This window comes from Cyrtonyx montezumae, unplaced genomic scaffold (genome assembly GCF_038088225.1).
Source record: "Cyrtonyx montezumae isolate F1298 unplaced genomic scaffold, pur_monq_1.0 scaffold_13, whole genome shotgun sequence".
Taxonomy (NCBI): domain Eukaryota; kingdom Metazoa; phylum Chordata; class Aves; order Galliformes; family Odontophoridae; genus Cyrtonyx; species Cyrtonyx montezumae.
The window spans coordinates 3,666,254-3,687,618 of NW_027071859.1; the positions used below are offsets into that span (position 1 = coordinate 3,666,254).

At 46.4% G+C, this 21,365-nt stretch overlaps 1 protein-coding gene across 1 annotated transcript; it reads right to left on the reverse strand.

Moving 5' to 3' along the window:
- Window positions 1-1,285: 1,285 nt before the first annotated feature.
- MTMR9 (myotubularin related protein 9) lies at window positions 1,286-18,058 on the reverse strand. Its single transcript, XM_065730467.1, has 10 exons — window positions 17,835-18,058; window positions 15,591-15,699; window positions 15,097-15,222; window positions 9,974-10,147; window positions 8,357-8,574; window positions 6,745-6,906; window positions 4,510-4,651; window positions 3,828-4,048; window positions 2,484-2,635; window positions 1,286-1,807 (listed from the first exon to the last, which is right to left on the reverse strand). Exons 1-10 carry the CDS (start codon window positions 18,017-18,019, stop codon window positions 1,644-1,646), a joined length of 1,653 nt encoding a protein of 550 aa, XP_065586539.1. The 5' UTR covers window positions 18,020-18,058; the 3' UTR covers window positions 1,286-1,643.
- Between the last annotated feature and the right edge of the window lie 3,307 nt (window positions 18,059-21,365).

A 21,365-nucleotide genomic window follows, 5' to 3' on the forward strand; every position in this document is an offset into this window, starting at 1 on the left:
AAGGAATAAGGTATTATAGTGAAGTGTTTAAGTCAAGGGACTTTAGAAGTAAGATTAGGCTACTCAAGAAGAAAATTAAGGAGATAAGGACTGAAGCAAAAGGCATTAAGGCAGTGCTTAATATCACTCTCACAGTCTCCTTGGCTACAGAACACCTTTTAGGAAGGTAATTTTAGGTGTCACACAGAAGGCTGCTCTCCAGACACTTCCAAGGAAACCAAGGAGCCTCTATCTTCATATCCTTACATCGAGTGGCTTTTAAGCAAAGGCAGCTTCAACCCAAAACATCAAAAAAAAAAAAATGACACTGAAATTCAGCACTTTTCAAAGAGGTCTAGATTGACCTCGTGCAGCTGCACTGCTTTCAGCAGGGACGTGCAAACAGCTTACAGTAATCCCAGCCATACACACTGCTTGATTTCAAGTCTCCTCAGCTATGCGTAGCTATCAAGGAAATCAAGCTGAACAAGCACCAACATGAGCTAAAAAATCATCTTATAAAATAGCAGGTGGCAGCCACAGAGACAAATAACTACAAGATAAACTTACTTAGAAGAAAATCTTCCCTAGCATCTTTGAACAGCTTTAGTGTAAGATATATGCAGCTTGCAGCTGCTATGAACACTCCTGTAGTGTGACAGCCTTCTCATCTGCAGCAGCTAGCTGGTATGCTGGATCACACCAACTCCCAGCTGCAGCTTTGGATGTTTTACAAAGCATATAGGAAGAGCATGAGAGGAAAAAAAACAACAAAATGGAGTAAGAATGTTTTGCTGAGCAGTAAATTAAGTGTTGCTCATGCACCCTGACAATGCCATGAAGCTGTTCAGAAGTACAGACACAGCAGTGCAGTCAGATGTTCAGGTCGTGGCTCCAAAGAGGACAGCTCCAAGTCCCTGCTTTGCTCAGCAAGTGAATTCACCTCCAGCAATCACATAACCTTTTTGTTTTCCAGGTAGAATAAAAAACCATTACTTGTCCATGAGGAACAATGCCACCTGAAGGTCATCGCTTCAACGTTAGCAGCAGAATCCCAACTTCAGTTCTGTATTGCACTGGAATTTCTTACTTGGTACGTAACCTACTGCTCCCAAACCACAAAACCCAGAAGTGTTAATGTGAAGACTAAAAAAGCATTGCTTGGACTGGTTGGTCTCATCGTTCACATGATACCATTTCTAGGAAACTAAAAGAACTAAGCTGCCTTACCTACTTCAAGGAGAAAAGGTGCTCTCAGAATGCCTTTACCCTATCTACACACAACTTTGTCATTTAATCCTGCAAAGAGTGCTTAGGGAGTTCAGCAAATAAAGTCCAAACTAAAATCTGTAACATTCCATCTCTTGGCCCATCGTGGTCATCCATCCAGCTGGGTGGAGGCAAGAGTTCCAGCTTTTGCTGACACTGCACAAGGAAGAGACAAGAAAGCTGCCAGGGGAGGAAACTATGCCTGGTTGTATCTTCTGTAAACAAAACAAAAACGCCTCCCAAAAAGCAAGGGAGGTGCATGGTGTGAAGGTTTCAGCAGCAGAGGACTGAGGGTCAGCTGCACCAGAGCACTCTGCAATACATGCACTTCCCATGCTTAATCTTTAACCTAAAGGGAACGGGAGAAGAAAGCCCTGAGGCAAAGCCCTGGCAGCTCACAGGTTCTCCTGCACCCTGTCACGCGTTTCTAACTGTGCTAGCTGCTTCCTCATTGAATTAACCTTTTCCTGAAGTAACCTGTTGTAGTCTATTATCTTGTTCATTTCTTCCCAGGCTTCATCTCGGAATTTGGAAGGCCTGTTCCATCGCAGGAATACACCTGAAAGCCCAGAGACAGAAAAAGTCAGAAGGGTTTCTTGTTACCAGAAGGGGAACTGCTATTCATAATCTATCAGCTCTCAAGTAACACGCATACAGTTTACATATTTTTTTCTTACCCTCTTCCCTATGTATGTAGTAGGGAACCTCCTCTGCATTCCTCATTCTGTTCAGCAAGGTTAACAAAATTTGCCTTCCCTTTTTCTCACGTCCTGATCAGACCAACCCACGTGCAGACTCTAGCCTGACACCACACCCTGCTCACTTCGTTGCACTTAATTTTTCAGCAGACATGGGATGCAGAAAGTTTCTTCAGCAGATGGTCTAGTGCACAGATCACCCAACTGCTGGCCAGGATAGAGGAGGAAAAAGTCATGCTTAAACAGAACGAGGAGAGCCTGAGGCTTACAGAACATACCATAGATAAGGTGCATCGCTGCAAAAATACAGTGCTACCAAGTTAAATGCTACTGAGAAGGTCCAGTGTGACCCTCTGGCAAAAAGCAGCATGTTGCTAAACATGAGGAAGCATTATGCTTCTGGGTATGTTACGTGCCAGGCATATTTTGGAACAGATCTCAAAGGGAGTGAGAACTGAGATGGACTAAGCATGGGGCAGAGACAACAGGAGCAGACACTTCACTAGTAGCCACAAGACAGAGATGAGCTTGGCTCACCTTCCCAGAGCTGCAAGCTCTGTGGGGCCACAGAGGGCCAGATGACAAGGCTGTTGGCCTCAAAAAGAGGATTCTTGAAGTTGTTCAGCTCTTCAGGCTGGTTCACCCAGGACCACAAGGACATAGTCTTCTGCGACAGCTTCAGTTTAGACCTAGCAAACCCAAAGGACCAAATTAGCTTTAAGTTTTATACTAAAATAATAGAATCCTTAGAGTTGGAAGGGACTTTTAAAGGTCATCTAGTTCAGCTCTTGTGCAATGAACAGGGATGTGCACAGCTAGGTCAGGCTGCCCAGGGCTTGATACAGAAGACAACTCATTTTGGTTTATCAGAGACTGCCACAGGCCTTCCCATGTGCTACCAGCACAGACAAAGTAATAGATGAACAACTCAGGCTCACTCCTTCAGTACCACTCACCAACATGGCACCAGGTGGACAGAAACCTAAAAGCAGTTTACTCAACCTCTGTTTCTACAGCTCTTCTTTAACAAGCATTTATAATTTGGGCAAAAGTTAGCTGCCTTTTTGCCAGATGTCAGTCACCTACCCCAAAATGGTTTGCCTGCCAGGTCTGAAAGGGACTGAATCTTGTTGAGATTGAGTCGTAAGGGATGATGGTAGCTCAACATCAAGTGCAACTCCTGGTGTAGACTAAGACAGCATTAGTGCACTGGGTATGGCCCATTAGATCCCTCTGGTGGCAGGAAGCATCAGAGCTCAGAAGGAAACCAAGGTCAAATGGTCAATCTGGGTCAAATCCACCACCTAGAGTTAAACAAGGGTTTCTAGAGTTTGGATTCTAGCAAATCTCATATTGTTGAGCTGTCACCCATGTGGGTATTTGCCACCCGCATGAATACTTCAAACATTTTTTTGCTCACAGGTGGATTCACTCAGACGTGACAGAGTTATGTAGCATTCATATGCTTTCAAATTTCATTTGATTGACTTTAAATCTGACTTTGTTTTGCAGCCCAACCAGTTCAGCAGCCCTGCAGAAGACAGAGTCTCTTCTAAGCAAAGGTTACTCTCAGGGCTGAGAGCTTTCTAGAAAGGCTTCAGGCTGCTTTATTTATTTGTACAATCAGCACTGTTCTTTCCTTTCATTCCTTCAGTGGTCTTCAGACATGGTCAGGATTCAGAAGCTGGGTGTTGGTCTGCTCCAGTGCCTGAGAGAAGGAGAAGCCCCCAAGCACTGGAACACATCATGCAACTGAAACAAGAGAACCTCACCTGTGTCCAGAGAGACCATACCATCGCCCTCACCTGTTCTCAAATCAAGGGACATTTTTGCCAGATGCAATTGATATTTAAAGAGTTCAGAGCAAGCATTCTCACCAACCTTTCATTTTCATTGTTTCCCAGGAAGGTCCCAAATTGGGAAGCATAAGCGTGCTCAAAGAGCGTAACAAGGAAGTGTTCATTGAATTCAAAAGAGCAAGGAAACTGATGAAGGATTTGCCACACACAGTCCAAAAAGAGGAGAAACACTGGGGCCTCCCATTTCTGCTTGCTATTTGAGTAGGCTGATTGGGCACAGCGCTGCTGAAAAGGGTGACCACCCTACAAACAAAAATCAGAGCATCACACAGAGCAACAGAACATGAGTACATGCAAAAAGTATCACCCAGTGATACTTTTCTGCCCTTCCAGGCCATGCAGTTAGCACTATTTGATCAGATAATTTAACCAAGAACAAAATGCTGTAGGGGGATTGAAGGGCCGGGCTGAGGATATTGACTCCAGGAGTACAAAGAGTGGAATTAAAGTTCTCTGTTTAAGTCTGAATGGTTCTAAAGAGATGTTCACACAGAACAGGCTGCTGCCCCAAACTGTAGAACCACAGCGAGAGGTACAGCCCCCACGATGTGCCAGAGGTACAAATGACTCAGTAATAACTTCACTTCTTCAGACAAGGACTGTTTGTTCACGCTAAGCACGGTTGCACCGAGGTGTAACCTGTTTACTGCCTCTCAGGCCATTTCCCAACACAAGCATCAACAGAACAGATTTTATCCACTTACCTGTAGCCACTCCCTGACAATAAGAGATTCAAAGCCTCGTATGGTCCTGCACCTTGGATCCAAGATAATCTGTGCCAGAGAAGTGACTTGGAGTGTCGAATCAGTTCCTTCAGTCCCATGAACCAGCACTGATGCACCTTCCCTGTGAGAAGGATGGAAAGGAATAACAACATGAATATGGCCAGCAGGTCAAGGGAGGTGATCCTCCCCCTCTACTCTGCCCTGGTGAGGCCTCACCTGGAGTACTGTGTCCAGTTCTGGGCTCTCTGGTACAAAAAAGACAGGGATCTCCTGGAAAGAGTCCAGCAGAGGGCTGCAAAAATGATAAAGGGCATGGAGCACCTCCTTATGAGGAGAGGCTGAGAGACCTGGGGCTGTTCAGCCTTGACAAAAGAAGACTATGTGCAAAGTCTCTTCAGTGGTGCTCCCCATTGTGAACCAATATTCCTTTGAGTTACGGTATTAAGGGGCAGCTCAAAATTTGCTCATTGTTTATGGTTTTGCTGAGTACCCTGAAATGCTCCCCTACCCTCTGAAGATGGATTCTCCTCCCAGATGTTCTGTAAAACAGTGCTGTGAGATTCTTGCTTACGCCTGCACTTTAATTGGTGCCTGCTGAAAGAGAAGCAAGCCAGTTCAGGAGAAAGAAAGAAGGTAAAAAGGCAGAGCTTGGTTTCCAGAAAGGGAGACAAACTGTTTGTCCTGAGTAAGGAAGCTTGTCTAAGAGCCAAGAACAAAGGCTTCTCGCTCACCAGCCAGCACAAGCAAAGCAGCAGAACAATATGAGGAGCAAAGCATGAGGTTATCTGGGACAGGAAGGTCTCGCACACTGTTGGGGGTTCATATGACCCACACCCCAGGACAGCTGATCCCCCCCCTCCCTTCTTCCTGCATCCCAGGCTAGATTTAGATATGCTTCCAGAATCTAATTTTCATGATGGAAAGACTGGATTGTATTAAATGGATTTTATACCCTTTGCTCCTCCCAGACCTTGAACTGATGTCTCAGTTCTGACATCATTACACCTAGAAAGGAGGCTGTATTTGTTTCTGTGCAGATACCCAAGTTTAGCAGCAAAGCATGGGTAAAATACCTCCACCTAAGAAGCAAGTAACCCTGCAGGTAGGTGTTATCTGCTTTTTGAATCGAAAAATCATCTTTTTTTCCCCCAGAGAGATGTTCCAGTCACACCCTCCTTGGAGCCAACATAACCGAGCCACCTTTGTCAGCCCAGCTGCCATCAGCAGGCTCCGAGAGAGGCAGGCAGGGCATCACTTTGGAGCTGGCATGTCACAACTCCAGGTAAACAGCAAAAGAGGAGAGGTTCAAGGTGACAAAACCAAACCATTTGCTCTCCCCAGGAAGCCCGAAGAGTTTCATTGCCGATTTTTCTCACTGTACACGAGGAGAAAGAACTACAGAAAAAAACACTGATCGAGAGCAAGCCTTTCCTGGTGCAGCCTATAACTAAACAGACACCATCAGTGCTTTTAAAAAGCACAGCAGCTCATATTTCAATGCAGTAATGCTGTTTTACCAATGAGAGTGCATTTCAGCTGGCTTACGTAGCTAATTGACGTTTCCCGGCCTTGAGAAAGGCCTTCTCTTTCCAGGGCCACAAAAAGACCAAATTTACCCTAATATTTGGTCTTAAATCCTGACAGCTGACTATTAAACATCTCTCAAGCTTGAAGACAAGTTAGTTGAGTTAGGAGCACTTATTAAAGAAATATTGGGTTAGAAGAGGTCACAAACACTTATAATGTATGAGCAAGACTGCTCAGACTAAAGGGGTAAAGATTGAGAGCTCTTTGCAATTCCAAGGAGAGAAATAAAGAAGTGACATTTCTCCTTCAAACAGTCTGGAAGTGAGCTGGGCTACTGGAAGCTTTCAGCTGAAAAAAAAAATACTTGACAACTCCAGCAAAACCAACTACATTAGGGTGGTCGTAGCAGACACAGGAATAGATCTCATCTACATGGTCAATAATACCTACTTTCAGTCAGCATTTCCTCCCTCAGGCTCATACTCAAATGCAAACATGAGGTACTAGAGGAACAGTCCTTAACCACAATAAGGAAATGGTGCTGTGTGTTAAGTGAAAGCAAGCTGATAACAGTGGCCAGTTACTAGTGGTTCAAGTATTAACACCTAAACAGGAAATAAATGCACTTAATTTAATCAGCAAATGAGAAACCCCAGGCTTTATTGAAAAAGAAAGAGAAAGCTTTACCTATCAATACACTGAGCAGCTAGACAAGCTGCAGTGAGGATCTCCTTGATGTGAGTCAGCCAGTTGGAAGCTTCCAGTTTGCTGAGCCAGCGGTCCATGTTGTGTGACTGGTCATTGCAAGCTTCCACGAGTTTGATGAGGCTTTCCTGCAGGATATTAAACCTTTGGGAAGAGCCAAATGTTACTACTAACGTTTTTCAGTAATGCAGCAGCACCAACAGCACACACATTGATCTCAGAATGAGAATGAAGCACAGAGAGCTATGTGCAGTTACATCAGGAAGGAAGACCCCGTAGGTGTCACGTCATTATTCAGAGCCACAAACCCCAAGCTGTCCCTTCCATTTCAAAGCAAATGAGGTATTACAACAGTGCAGCCTTTTCCTCATCATAGCTGAGCACTGCCTGCGTTCAGCCATACGTGCACTTCATACGAAGTGCATCAGCAGTCTTACTTCTGTTACCAAACACACGTTACTGCAGTCTGGCACAGACACTAGCAGGTGTGAGCCAAGCTTCAAGCACTGTTTTGTTTCCTACTACACTAGATGCTTTAACCTGCAGAGCTGCAGCACTGAACTGAAAGCCATCCATCACACAACTTCAAACTAGACTCAGCTTGGACCACACGAAGATTAGTTTGGCTAAGTTGTTAACCTAACAGGCAGCAGGGAGAGGGAATGCATTTTGTTGCACTTGCACAGCTGTTGCAGTAGATCCTCAAGCTCTGCCAAGTTGGCATTCTGCATGGAGCTGGTAAGGTGAGCTGTTTCTCTGGACCTAAGTCACACCATGCCATACCCAGAGGCATCAAACTACAACTGGATCAAATGTCACTTCACACCAACTCCAGTGGGTAATAAAGGAAGCAGCTAGCAGACTAGACCTCAGAAAGCTTGCAAAACCTAACAGGAGATGCAAAGAGAGGAATTAATAAACCTGATGCGTCCACCTGCACAAAGTAACCAATGTCAAGCTCCATTCCACATAGCTCTGAGAAGCAAAACCTAACAGTTCAAAGTAGAGCACAGGAAAATCCTTCCAGTAGCTCCTCAGAAGCTTGCCTACACAGCAACTGAGAAGAGTAACCAACAGATCCAGCAACATTACTGCCCACGTAGAAAGATTCCCCAAAACTAAGGCTTAAGTGCAGTTTAGCAAGGTCAGATCAAAGGTCTGTTTAACCCAGCAACTTGTCTCCACATAGCCGATAAAACATAAGATTTCCAGAGAAAAGTACTGGGTACAAAGCTGTGATAGCCACACTCAAGTCCTCACCTGTAGCAATTCTCTGGGAAGGGACTTCCTCATTCCTGTGCACTGCAAAGGGGGACACACGAAAGCTGGACTGCAACTACACACGGTCAGAAAAACAGATGGCACAGGGAGATTGCTCGATATCTGAAACCTGCAGCAGGAGCAAGCTGCTCAAAACAAGGAACTAAGCACAGCTTTCCAAAGACAAAACCTTTTTGGTCCACACACCCTCATTTTGGCAGCAGGCAGCCCTGCTGATAAGGCTGTGTCTTACAGAAGCAAATCACCCCACGGAGCTGGCGTGGCTCTAACCTACAAAGCCAACACAGAAGAGGGCCTGTGTGATTTCACCCACCTGTCAATGCACTTGTGAATCCTTCTCCACTGGGGGTAACACACTTCTTGTTCAAAGCCTCCTCCTTTGGCCCTGGCCTGCTGGGCAACGTTCAGGGACCTGGTATCAATGATGTACCCACGCTTCCCAGGACGAAGAGTGGCATTAATCAGCTTCTCATCTTCTTTACAGCGTCTCCCGTTTGTACCGGTGAGAGGCTGGCTGCTCCGCATCATGACCTGTGGAGACAAGCAATCCCAAATTAGGAAACAAGAGGCTTAAGGCTCTCAGACTTAAGGAGCTTCTTTACATCTGTTCAGAGAGAACACAAATGGAGCCCTCCTGGATCTGCAGTTTTCCTGTGGTGTTTTACACACCTCTCATCCCACTGCTCTTCTTAGAGCTGCTTCAAGTTTGATTTGCCACATCTGGTGAGTCAAAAGTGCATTCATCTGCACTGACTGATGCACTAAAACAGGGTCCTGTGTTTCTCTCCTCCCTCTTGCCCTGAACCTTCCATCCTTTCAAGGGCAGAGACTGAGTTTATTCAAAAGAAAGCAGAAATCCTTGAGTCGTGCAACCATTTGGCAGTCACCTCTTCCCAAGTCTGTGTGTGACTCGCCCAGGTGTTAAAGATGCAGGTAAGTTAGGCAGGCTGCCTCACTCAGCAGCCACATGAACAAACACTAGTTCTAGGGATCTACTAGCTGAGATTTTTCTTTCATCAATGCCTTCCCAACTAGTGCACTGTTTGCACACCAGGCTGAAACATTTAAGGTGTGAGGGCAGCCAGTCACACCGTACAGATGGATGACTGAACAAGTCTTCCTTCGACAGTTTTCACCCAAGCAGAGAATGAGCTGAACACACAACTGAGGAAGCTGGAGGCAAGAAAAAAAAGCCCACAATAACAGAGTACTGCTGGGCTAGGTGTCCTCTAACTGAGGCCTTACAATTCTTGGCTATGGTAGGTGAGAACACAGCAAATGACTCAGGAGCCAGGATCAAGGATGCAAGCTGGGCACCCCAACATCCTCAGAACTGACTGCATCAGCAAGAATCAGGGAATTACTCAAGGATTTCATGAAGTGCATTTAATTATAATGTATCAGCTCCCGGAGTCTGTGCAACAGCAGGATTTTGCTGCTCCTGAAACACGTTATACTGAGAGGCTCAGAGAACAGATTGTTCTGATCACTTGACCAACAGTTACACAGCAGAAGCAGTGCTGGCTCTGCACATGCTCACTGTCACCGTGGCTCCACTGTGAAGGAGGCAGCCCACCACCCAGAGACAGGACAGTGTGCTTCCTGCCATCCTTTCAGCATGAAGCCTCTTGGCAGATAAAGCAAGTAAGGGTGCCAACAGTGGCTTCACAAGCTCACAGCACTAAGGGCAAGATGAGACAAGCTCATGCCACGTATGTGCCCAAACAAGCACATTAATAGCTACTTCTAAGATGGAGATGACTCATTCCATCACCCAGAAGCAGTTTCAAAGCTTAAAAATAAGTTGGAAAATAATATGAGAGAACGTCTCATGAACTGCACTAAGTCTAGAGCACAAGTTGCTAACAAACAACTAAAGAAGGGCTTGTATTCTTCCTCCAGGTACAACCACTAAGCACATGCAGCTTACCATGCTGTTCTTCTTATGGTAATAGCTGAGGACCGGGAAGCGGCCGCCATGGCGAAACATGGCAACTTTCTGAAGTGCTTCATCATCGATGGATTTGGGGACAATAACGACTGGAGGGTAGGAAGGGCAGACAGAGAAGTCCTTATTGACACAGCTTAGACGCCATTCATCTGTCTGAAAGAGATGAGCACACACACAGCTTGGGTCAGAGCACACACTATAGCTCCTACATCTCAGCTTCGTAGCGAAGAGGAGCTTCCACAGTCAGATGTGCAGCTCATCTCTTCTGCTGCCTGCACAGCTTCTCTGAGGTGACTGTGCATCTCAAGGTGCACAACAATAATTCCAATTTTAGTTTATCTGTATCCTCAAAAGGCACAAAATTAGCCCACGTGGTCAGAAATACGTGGTTGTGGCTCTGAATTATTCCTCAGGCACAGCAAGAAACATACCTTCAGCACACAGTGTTCTAAGTTACTGCATTAGCAGGCAACTTCAGTCTCATCTCAAGAGAGCACTGCATCTCACTCCCAGAGCAACCTCAGGACAGAAGTGCATAAATACTGCTGTAACCACAGATTTAAGTGAAAAAAAATATTAGGTACAAGTCATATATGCTCATATCTATAACTATGCTGAGACCAGAGTTCCTAACAGTTCAGCTCTCTGCTGCCCACAGGGCAAAGAAGGCCAAGAAGGGTAAAAACATTCACCCATCTCAGATGATGAAACCACTTTGAGGTTAAAACTGTAATTTCACACTTCCAATCTGGGCACTGCTCTATGTAAACCACTACAGCTCTTCCTCCCAAAGCATTTCCTAGAACCACCACAGCACCAGAGCACCAAGTTCTCATCATGAACTCCTGTTACACTATCTCCCAGCTCCCAGCAGCCCAATGCTTGTGAAGAACCTGCTGAATGCTGGCAGCATGCCGGTGCTATTCCCAACAAGGAGCTGGCAGAACACAGGGGATACCAGATAGCTGGAGTCACACACAACAGTTGGCTCCATCTCAGGTAAAACCAAAGGTCAGTGAGTGGTCTCACTGGTAAAAGGCTCTCACTGAAGTCCAGGCTGGACTCTGCCCTACCTGAAGCCTCGGACAAGCCTGGCCTGCGTGCTCAGCCCTGCCTCTGCTTCTGGGCTGCTAGCACACTGCTGCCTGCTGCACTGACACCATCCCAGGACAGCAAAGCACATGCAGGCCTCGACTCAAGGCAGACTTTCCATCTGTGATCATATGAAGAAAACTGATTCAGGAAGGTCAGTTTCACCCACATTAATTGCACAACTCTGATCAGGAGGTGTCTTCTCAGCTCCTTTCCACAGGCATACTACCTCTTACCTCACACCTCCTGAACGATACCCAATCATACAAAGCTATTTGCCCAGCTCACTGGCCCAGGGAAGAAGTAGGATCAATTTAGAAGTGTTTCCTTGCAAGGAAGCATTTCCACCAGACAAACAAGCTGATCTGAGCCATGACATAGTTTCAACATCAAGAGATGCAGTGCAAGGGATATGGGGCCCAAGGGGCAGCAAATCTGTCTCTTGGTGGCAGCCTAAGAAAGATGCTGGAAAATATGCTTGTGTGCATTATCAAGAACAGCAATTGCTACCTGGGTTCAGTTCATGTACCTGAACCTACCTATGAACCTATGTACCCAAAGGCAGCTTCTCTGAGTATCTACACTAAGGAGTAAAGGCTTTCCCAGATGCAGAAGTTAAACTGCCTCTGGCAAACATATCACAGGAAGAGATGAAAAATGCCTGGAAATGCATGTGGGAGGCTGGCTAGTGACAGCTCGTGCTTTTTATGCATCAAAAGTGATTGGTTTTAGAGCTTTTTGGGGTGCCTGTGTCCAATTACAGCACATTTGGGATGATCATACACAACTTGTTTACAGTGGAAAATAGTACGCATGGACATAGGGAGGAACTGATCAATGTTTTATTGTCACATAGGATGCAAGGAAGGCAGAATGAAAACCTTGCAGTACACCCTCTGAGAGACTGGCTGTCACTGATACCACCAGTATGACAGGGAACAAAAGCAGCAACCTGATTTATCTCTACTGGTAACTTCACTCTGCCCATAACCACCTCTCCTCGCCATTTATAACATGAGACAGATACTGTTATGTCATCCAGCTGTAATTTATATGGCAAGGAAGAGGAGAGCAGCAGCAATTAGCACTATTTGCCTTCTGTGGCACGGCCAGCTCTGCAGAGGGTAACTGGATCTCTGCAGAGCTGCCAAAGCTTACTCCAGCATGAACAGAGATGACAGCAGAGCCCAATAGTGAAAGTCTGTTCCTGGATTTCGCTTGGGGATCTGTCTGCAATTTGGGGAAAAACAAGAAATTGCCATTAACAACTAAGAGTGAGGGACCAGCAATTCAACCATGTACAGTAGTAGATGGAGGAAGAGAAAGGGGAATAAGAAGACTCCAAAGGAAGAAGAAAGGTAGTCGGTGTTTTCTTAAACACAGTGCAAGATTTGCTTTCTCACATTTCCACCTTGTTGTACCGGTACTTCCTAGAGATAGCAACTTTCAGATGTTACTGGAACTCTAAAGCACAAGTTATCCTGCCTCCCAAATGCTTCTCATTGCTAGAAGAGGTCATTTGCCATAAAAGAATATGAAGTAATTTGGGCTCTGATAGTAAGACTTGGAAGAGCACTAGAAGCCCAAAACAGCAGCAGGAGGTCCATAATGAGAACATGCAGAAGGCTGCAAGCCCTGCAACAGGCTGTGCAAGGATAACAGATGCAGAGACTGATCCTCATCTGATTCTGAACCCCAGCCCAGGTTGCACAGGTAGGCATCCAGGAGGGCCCTGAATCCTCTGTATTTCATTTCCTAAAGAATAACCATCACATTCTGCAACACTCATCAAGTGACAGTACACTAAAATAGAGCAGTTGACCAATTTGCCTTTGATCAAATGAAATCATTTCACAGCTCTTCCCTTAAGGCCTTCATGGATTGAAGGTGAGAATGTGTGGCAGAGGAACAGCCTCCCACACCCCAGACCTGAGCTGCAATAGGGAGTATTGGCTGTCAAGGCCTGGGAGCAATGCTGGGTGATACTGTGAGACCAAAGCATCAGGAACCACACAGGTGAGCCTAAGTGTTGAGAGAACAAGGTCAGTCAAGATAAAGAGACTATTATGATACAGTAAAATATCACAGGCAACATATTACATCATTTTTTTCTTACATTTTACCTTGTACACTTTTACTTTGCCTTTCAAATGTCTAAGAGCTTTAAAACTGTCCTCCAACAGACAACTGGTGGATGCACTGCTAGAGCTAGCGTGGGTGATGAGCTGCTGCCATGCTGAGGGCATGGCACAACACATCCAGATGGAGAAAAGACAGGGAGCAACATCCTGAATTCCACTCATTTGATTTCATGGGAAAAATCATCAGTCACTTAACTTGTTGTAGTCTCTCAGAGAAGTTTAATGACAGAACAAGAAGTGTTTGGTCGGCAATATTTGTCTGTTGGTTGGGGAAAGGAAGTCACCTGAACACAGCTTTTGTCTCCATCTCTTTAAAAATACAAAGAAATTCCAAAGCTTTGGAATTTCATCAGTCAAGAATTCATCAACAACTGGTAGATATATGCCTTTGAAAGGAATGAATCATTGCCCTTGAGACACAGCACCACGAAGTAATGAGTTTTTTTAACATAAGCCTTCCAAGGAGCACACGTTCAGAAAGATGAGAGACCCACAGATATGTTATCAGAGCACTTCTCCATCTCTGAAAGAAGAAAGCAGCATGCCAACGGATGCGTGTTAGCAGCAGCATCTCCATGCTGACAAATTCAGAAATCAGCAGTGAACCAATGCATGAAATCTAGAAAGGTTTTCAAATCCACAGAAAAAAGGGGAGCTATGAACAGGAGCAGCTCCTACATCCTCTCACTGAACTCTGAGGTCTCCTGCTGCCTTCCTGCTCTCACATGCTCCTGCTCCTTTCCTTCCCACTGAAATGCCCACATTTCCCCTGCTGAGTTGGACATACACCTGCTTCTTTGCCTCCGAACAGCAGAGTGCTCTGATCATAAGCTTAACTCACCCCACTGCAATTAAAACAAAGGCTGTGGTGCTGGTTATTGTAACAGATCAGCTTGCATGACTTCTGACAACAGATAAAGCTAGGACAAGTGAGAGTACTCTGATTATGAGACAAAAAAAAAAAGATCCCTGAGCTCCCTTAATTTCCTAGTGATCTCACCATAGGAATCCAGCCAAGCTAATCAGATCCAGTTATTACTCAAACAGGAAGCAACAAATCCTGCAGACAGGCTGGACTGCAGATAAAAAAAAAATCAATGTTCTTTGATGTTCTACTAATGGCTGTAACCTCAGAAAGCAAAGATGATGCAAGAAGCACACACTTAACTTGAAACAGACTTGGAGCAGAGAGGCTCTTGCAACTGAGCCATCTCCCACTGCATCAAATTCAGCATCCTAAAATGAAGGGACACATGAAACTCCACAAGAACGATTGCTAGTACCACAATAACATCAAAACGTGTTCACAGCACCTGGAAGGATGCAGCTGGAAATCCTCTGCTCTGAACCCCCCCAAGTTACAGCAAAGAGTATTTGGAATTGGGCATCCACACATCGCCCTCCCAGCTGTGACATTTCTACTAATTTTTAAGGACTTCTTGCAGATCTTTTCTTTCTAAAGATGACTTGTTGCAGTTCAGAGGTCAACAAAGATTTATCCTTCTCTAGATGCAAAATTAACTCGAGCAAACCCATGCCAGAGGTGCTGCATTCATCCCTACAATGAGGAAGCCATCCCCAGAGGACAAAAACATTTCCTATATTCATGTCTTTCCAGGCAGCATTTACATGGGTCTCAGAACTCTATTTGTACAATGAAATCTGTACACCAGGTGGGAATATTTAGCAGGAACAGAAATGCCTGATGTTCACAGAGGGACTGAACAACACTCCTTTCTTATCCAGGCACTGGGCAGCTATTATCATCAATAGAGATTTTCAGACCTGATGCTATAGGACTGAAACCCTTCAAGAACTACTTGCACAAGTACACCTGAGTGCCTATGCAAATCTTTAGGTTCAACTCACCACTGAACTGAGGAGTTCAAACTCTTTATCAGGCAGAAAAGCACACCAGCCATCTTCAACAATTTCAAACATGGGCCGATAGAAGAACGGGTACATGAGAGTGACAGAATCCAACGTAGAAAGTGCCTGTGTGGATGAGAGAAAAACACGTGGCTGAGATTCAAACTTCTTTCCTTCTAAAACACCATTTTCTCTATGCTTTTTCTCTAAAACTGGCAATGAAAGCTTACAAAACTTAGGTCATCCTGAAGTATACAGCTATCAAGCTTGAAATAGTCACCTGAAGGGCAGGTTAGCAGAGACAAGTATCAGAAGAAAGCTGATAATGATCTAACCACAAAGGGGGACTTGCCTGAATAGAAGCCCTCGTGCAAGCTATGCTATTTAACAGCGCAACAAAGAATGGGAAACATCCTATGTGACATTTACCCCCCTACGTGAGAAAAGTCAAAGCAGAGGACTGGGAATCCATGCTTACCATTAAGAACCCTTACCTCAATAGAGCTGGCAATGTTCAGGCACTCCTCCATCCCAGGAATATCCAGCTGAATAATTCTCAGGTCTTTGCATTTGATAACGATGGTACCCAGTGAGCCCACAAACCTGGAGCAACACATGAAGAAAGAGCCTCTTCAGAACGTGTTAGAGCTTTTCCTTCAACATAGGCCTACATGTTAGTAGTAATGCCTCCACAGTATATACATTATAACCTTTCCGAAGTGTATTTGGTATTTTTCAAGTTGCACTCTGCTTTATTTCATCTGTATTACAGAATGGAAAAGACCTTCATCCCAGCTTTGCTTTCAAGTATGAAAGAAGGGGCACATTCAGTTTTTTCTTGATAAGACTGGAAGCATTCAAGGCCAGGCTGGATGGGGCTGTGAGCAACCTGGCCTAGAGAGAACCATCCCTGCCTATAGAGAACCATCTCTGCCTATAGAACGGGGTTGGATGTGATCTTAAGGTCCCTTCCAACTTAAAGCATTTCAAGATTTGATGAAGTTCTCAGTCTCCTTAAGGTGACACGCTGCAACTTTAAGGACAGCTCTTATCTCAAGCTTTCACAAAGCAAACCAGAAAAGCTTTATGCTGCAAAGTAAACACAGCACACAGACGCCCTCTCCAGTCTTCCCCGTGCATCTGAAAGCTGGATGATGCCTGAACAGAAAATGAGTGTTTTTTTTCCACTAAAAGTAGTCAGCACTGTTCATAGAAGCAACGTGGACTTCAGTTAGCAAAGCAGAGAGCTAAGGAAGAGCAGCAAAGTTTCCTCATTCACCAGAAGAGTGCCTGCAGCAGCCAGGAATGATGCAAGAAACAGATGCAGATGGATGAGAACTGAAGGGCCAGGTTTCAGTCAGAGCACACACACAGGGTCAGAGCTGTACCTGCTCTAAGAGGAGATGGTTGCTAAGCTGTGGTTGCCTCACCTGGGCGGCAAGGACATGCCTATAATTTAGAAATTACCACAGCTGAGAGATGATCATCTATTTTTTCAGCGCCAAGGTCAGTGCACAGAACTTATCCCAATTTTAGTACTGTGAAGGATGAACTAGAGGGCTGGTAAGCAGTGAAAACACTCTCATAAGAACACAGGCCATGGAAGTGGGAGAAGAGACAACAAACCTGACATGGTTTCACAGCTGTAGAGCACTAGTAACCCAAGGCAGTGCCAAACAGGAACATCCTACAATCCTTATTGGTTTCAAAAGCCTTCTTATTGCATTCTCTCTAGCACTGAGAAGAACATGCTCTCCCATCCTGTTATATGTGGACAAGCTTCACTGCAATTACTCACACAAAGCCATTCTCAGGGAGGAAAATGTCCACTCTAGAGACCTTTTAACACCCCTTGGTCCTTTGGTATTAACTTAGTTATTCAGTGAAACACAAAAAAGGAAAGAGAAGCTTCTCTAGAATAATTTTCTAAGACAGAGCTATAGCTGATTTAGTAGCAGCAGCTATGAAGACAAGGCCAAACCTCCCTGATGACTGAGTAGTGACAGATGGGAGCAGATTCCCTTAGGTTTCACTCTGTTCCCCTCCACCCTCAGGCCAGGAAACAGCATTTCTCATGAACACTGGGAGAAATCAGAGCCAAAGGAACAAACAGTGCCAAATATTTTTACCCATTGTGAGAAAGCTCAATTTTTACAACCACTGCTACTGGATCTCTCCTGTTTTTGTTGGAGAGGAAGTCTATTCTTACAGATTGCTTTAAAAGAGGTGCACAGGGGAGATTTATATATATATGTGTGTGTGTGTGTATGTACAATCAAACCGAGAAAAGGACTGCAGCAAAGCATAACCAGGCTATGGCAAGAGAAGGGACTGCCACTCAACAGAACAAGGGAAGAAGTGAGGAAAGAGGACATAAAACAGCAACAACGTAGAGAAGGTTGATTTCTTAAGCAGCTGTGACAAAAGGAGATGAGCAAGGACAAAGTGCCACCAGAGAGCTGCGGCCACAACACAACTTCATCACCCCAGTCCTGTGAGGAGCACCGTGATGCTAAGAGCTAATAATCCCTGGAGGAGCAGAGGGGAGAAACCACACATCTGAGTGGAAAGGAAAAAGGAGCCCGGCCCCATCCACGTGGCTCCCACCCATTAGATACTGACAGGCACTGACGAGACCCCCTGTCATCCCCCCCACACCGAGCACCCCAGGGCCTTCAGCCCTTCCTCACGCACTCTCTCCAGCGTTTCCCCGCCCGCCTTGAGCTGAGGAGCCGCACCTTTTCTCAATGGAGTCGATATTGGAGTGCAGCAGCCACAGCTCCTCCACGTTATCCTGGCGCCGAGAGGAGAAGATGAGGTGGTGCCCGGTGAGGCACAGCGTCCCCTCTACGGCCGGGTGGAAGGGCCGGTGCAGGACGGCGTTATCCGCCCTGGGGGTCTTGATCAGCTCGGCGAACTCCATGCTGAACGGGAACGAAGGAACCTGAGGGGACCGGAGCCGACGGGACCCACCCGGCCCACAGCGGGCCGGAAGTAGAACTAACGGACCGCCGCCCGCTGCCGGGAGGAGGCGGCGCTCACGTGACGCAGCGCCGACCAATCGCGGCCCGACTGAGAGAGTCCGGGGGGGGGGGCGGGGTCAAGAGGACCCGCTTCTACCGGAAGTGCTTTGCGCTCAGCGGTCCGACGCGCAGCGCGCCCCGCGGCTGTGCGTTCCGAGGCACAAAGCGGGCACGGGAATGTGCGCCTTGATCTCGGTGTGCCCTAGGAAAAGAGACTGAAGGAACTCGGGATGTTTGGTCTTGGTCTCATTGCTCTCCTCCACTATCTCGAAACTGCTCACAGGGAGAGTGGGGTTGGGCTCTGCTCACTGGTGACTGGGACAGGACGAGGGGGTATGGCCTTAAGTTGCACCAGGGTAAGCTTAGGTTGGATAGCAGGAAACGCTTTTTTACAGAAAGGGTCATTAAGCACTGGAATGGGCCCCGCAGGGAGGTGCTGGAGTCACCGTCCCTGGATGTGTTTAAAAACCATTTGGATGTGGTGCTCAGGGCCGTGGTTTAGCAGAAGGTTGTTAGAGTGAGGGCAGTATGGTTAGGTCGTGGTTGGACTCTGCCCATGCCGCCTGCAGGCACTGGTGTGGAACCACAGCTCCTGCTCAGCACCAGAAGCACCAGATCCTCCATCCACTTATCTCTGGAGAAGAACAGAGCGTGGAGATCCACATTATCACACACACCCATCTCTCTCTTTGTCTCAGAAGAATAGCTGCTTCATGCCAACCTATCTGTTGGGGGGGGGGCAAGTTCAAGGTGTGCAGCCCCCACCTTATGGGAACAGTGTGGAACTATCAGTGCAGATTTTTGCTGGCAATTGCACAGGAGAGAGAATATTGCACGGCTATTTAGGTACAGTGACCTGAATTTGTATAATCACCTCTGATGGTGAATTCACTCACACTTTGTCCAGGCTCTTCCTTGCGTGTCTTATTATTGCTGGCAATTTAGGTGATTTTCATATCTGAGCTTGATTTGAAAGTCTAATTAATGACATTTTCTTCTTGCAGATAAAAGCAAAGGTTCGTAATCAGGGAGCTTAATATTCTTCTAGTGTTGGCACTGCCCCACATTATCAGCTGCTCTAAGAGGGTTCTCTCCTAGTTCTGGAGCTACTAAAGCATGGCACTCCCATGTGTAATTTAAAAATGTGTCTGCACTTTTTTAATGCGGTGCTGGGATGGCCTTGAAGCAGTGCTGCACCATTTCTCTCTGCATTCTACTGGATAGCTTGGGAAACCTTTGGTGGGAATCCAGAGTAAAACATGGTCTCTCATATTTAGGCTATGAGGGGTAGCATTGTCCTGGCTCACAACAAAGAGCTGCTTTGCTGTCCCTTACCATGCAGTGTTGCTGGAGGCTCACATGTATGTGCACGGCATGGGTGCAGCTGTCTAACAGAAATCCTTGGCTTAACCTGACTAAACAAACCTGGAAAAGAACACAAAAAGCATGCACTCCTGGAAAGCAGCGTTCATTCTACCTGCCCCCATTTCTAGTTCCATCTGCCATCATTTCCAAGACCAAAACACAGGGAACAGAGAGGGCGACAGCCCTGGACATTTTCTGTGCTGCTCAACTCCTGTCAACCTCCACTCATCCTGTAGGTCTGAAGCCACCAAGGTAAAACCCAGCTTGGCATTTCTGGGGGGCTGGTGCTGTGCTGAAACCTTCAGCCACAAGGAAGGGGTCTCTGTACAGCCCCTTCTTCCTTACGCCCCATCCATTCAAGAAGCATTTAGATGAGGTGCTAAGGGATTTGATTTAGTAGTTTAGTGGGTAGGGATGGTGATAGGAGGATGGTCGGACTAGATCTTGTAGGTCCTTTCCAACCTAATGTATCTATGAATCTATGAATCCTTAGAGGTGCTCAAGGCCAGGTCATAAAAAGAAATCAGTTCAGTTCTCTTCCTGCTCTAAGCCTGACCATTCTCCAAGGCTCGTTGTCCCTCCTGTGAAATAAAGATCAGGAATGTTTGTAGCAGACCCCTCCTAGAGTACTGCAGGAATGCCTGGTACTGCAGTCATTAAGTGTCACTGCAATCTTCTAAAGAACAGAGAATGAACAGGACACGATGAGGAGTACAACACATCTCTAATGCAAAAAAGTGCACGCACAGAGAATGGGTTAATCAGGGTTCTCCAGCTCATGAAGGCTGGGAGCTCCAAAGAATCATAGAGCATCCTGAGTTGGAAGGGACCCACGAGGACCACTGAGCCCAACTCCTGGCTCCACACAGTACCCCCAGGTCTCTTTTCACAGGGCTGCTCCCCAACCTCTTTCCCCTCAGTCTGTACAAATAGCCAGGGCTGCCCCATCCCCATTTCTGAATCCATCACTTGTTCCTGTTAAACTTCATACAGTTGGTGGTTGCTCTGAAAGAGCCTCCTAAGAAACAGCAGTCATCTCAAGCAGCAGTAGCATATACATCGAGAAGATGTCCAGGCAGGAGGAGATGCAGCTGAGGCAGTGCTCTGTGCCCGATGCCCAGCAGTCCTCCTGCCAGATCCCTAAATGCCTGACCATCTGCTTCCTGACCATCTCTCACACATCCTGCAGGGGATGCCAGGATTGCTGTCTGACCACTGGAGAGGAGGGCTCTTCCCACGTTCCCATTTCCCAGCTGGAGAACTGTCTGAGTCTCTGGTCACACTTCCCAGGTTGGTCTGATGGAGGTTCCTCTCCCCCTACAACAACACATCTCCCACATGGGAGGTAATGAGTGTGATATGGGGCTCCTCAGTGAGCGAGCTCTTCTCCCCTCTTCTGCTCCCATCAGCAGGGTTTCATCTGTCATATCCAAAGCATAATTGGCTGCAGAAGGCCAGAGAATCACCCTCCATCTGCCGCAGTCCCACGACCGTTTGCCTCTTGGAAAAGCAGTAGCTCTTCTTTAGGGCTGTGCCATTTGCATGTTTTCATTCCTGAAACAGATTGCAATTTTATTATCCAAACACAGAACCATTCCCTCTACGATACCTTCCTGATGAGGAATGGGAAAGCAGCAGGCACGAGGCAAAGGATGTTTGTGGCTGAAATCCACCCGAGGCTGTGGTGCCCACGGCTGCAGTGGGGAACCTGGAGTGCCAAGGCAGCCATGAGGCCTGCTGCCATGCTCACACATACTGGCCATGGGGATGTCCTGTCTTTCCAAAGAGGGATTGGATTTTGGGGTATCAGCCTCTGTGCTGACTCTTGAGCTCTGCTCAAGAGAGTTTGGGCACTGTTAGTTGGCCCAGACCCACAGTTTA

What these genes read in the sequence shown, in the direction of transcription:
- MTMR9 (XM_065730467.1), bottom strand. Translation starts at nt 18,019, where the DNA reads ATGGAGTTCGCCGAGCTGATCAAGACCCCCAGGGCGGATAACGCCGTC. An exon ending in TTGTCAGGGAGTGGCTACAG is followed by an intron (nt 4,049 to 4,509) that starts GTAAGTGGATAA and finishes TTTTGTTTGTAG; the next exon opens with GGTGGTCACCCTTTTCAGCA. An exon ending in GGAAACAATGAAAATGAAAG is followed by an intron (nt 2,636 to 3,827) that starts GTTGGTGAGAAT and finishes TGGGTTTGCTAG; the next exon opens with GTCTAAACTGAAGCTGTCGC.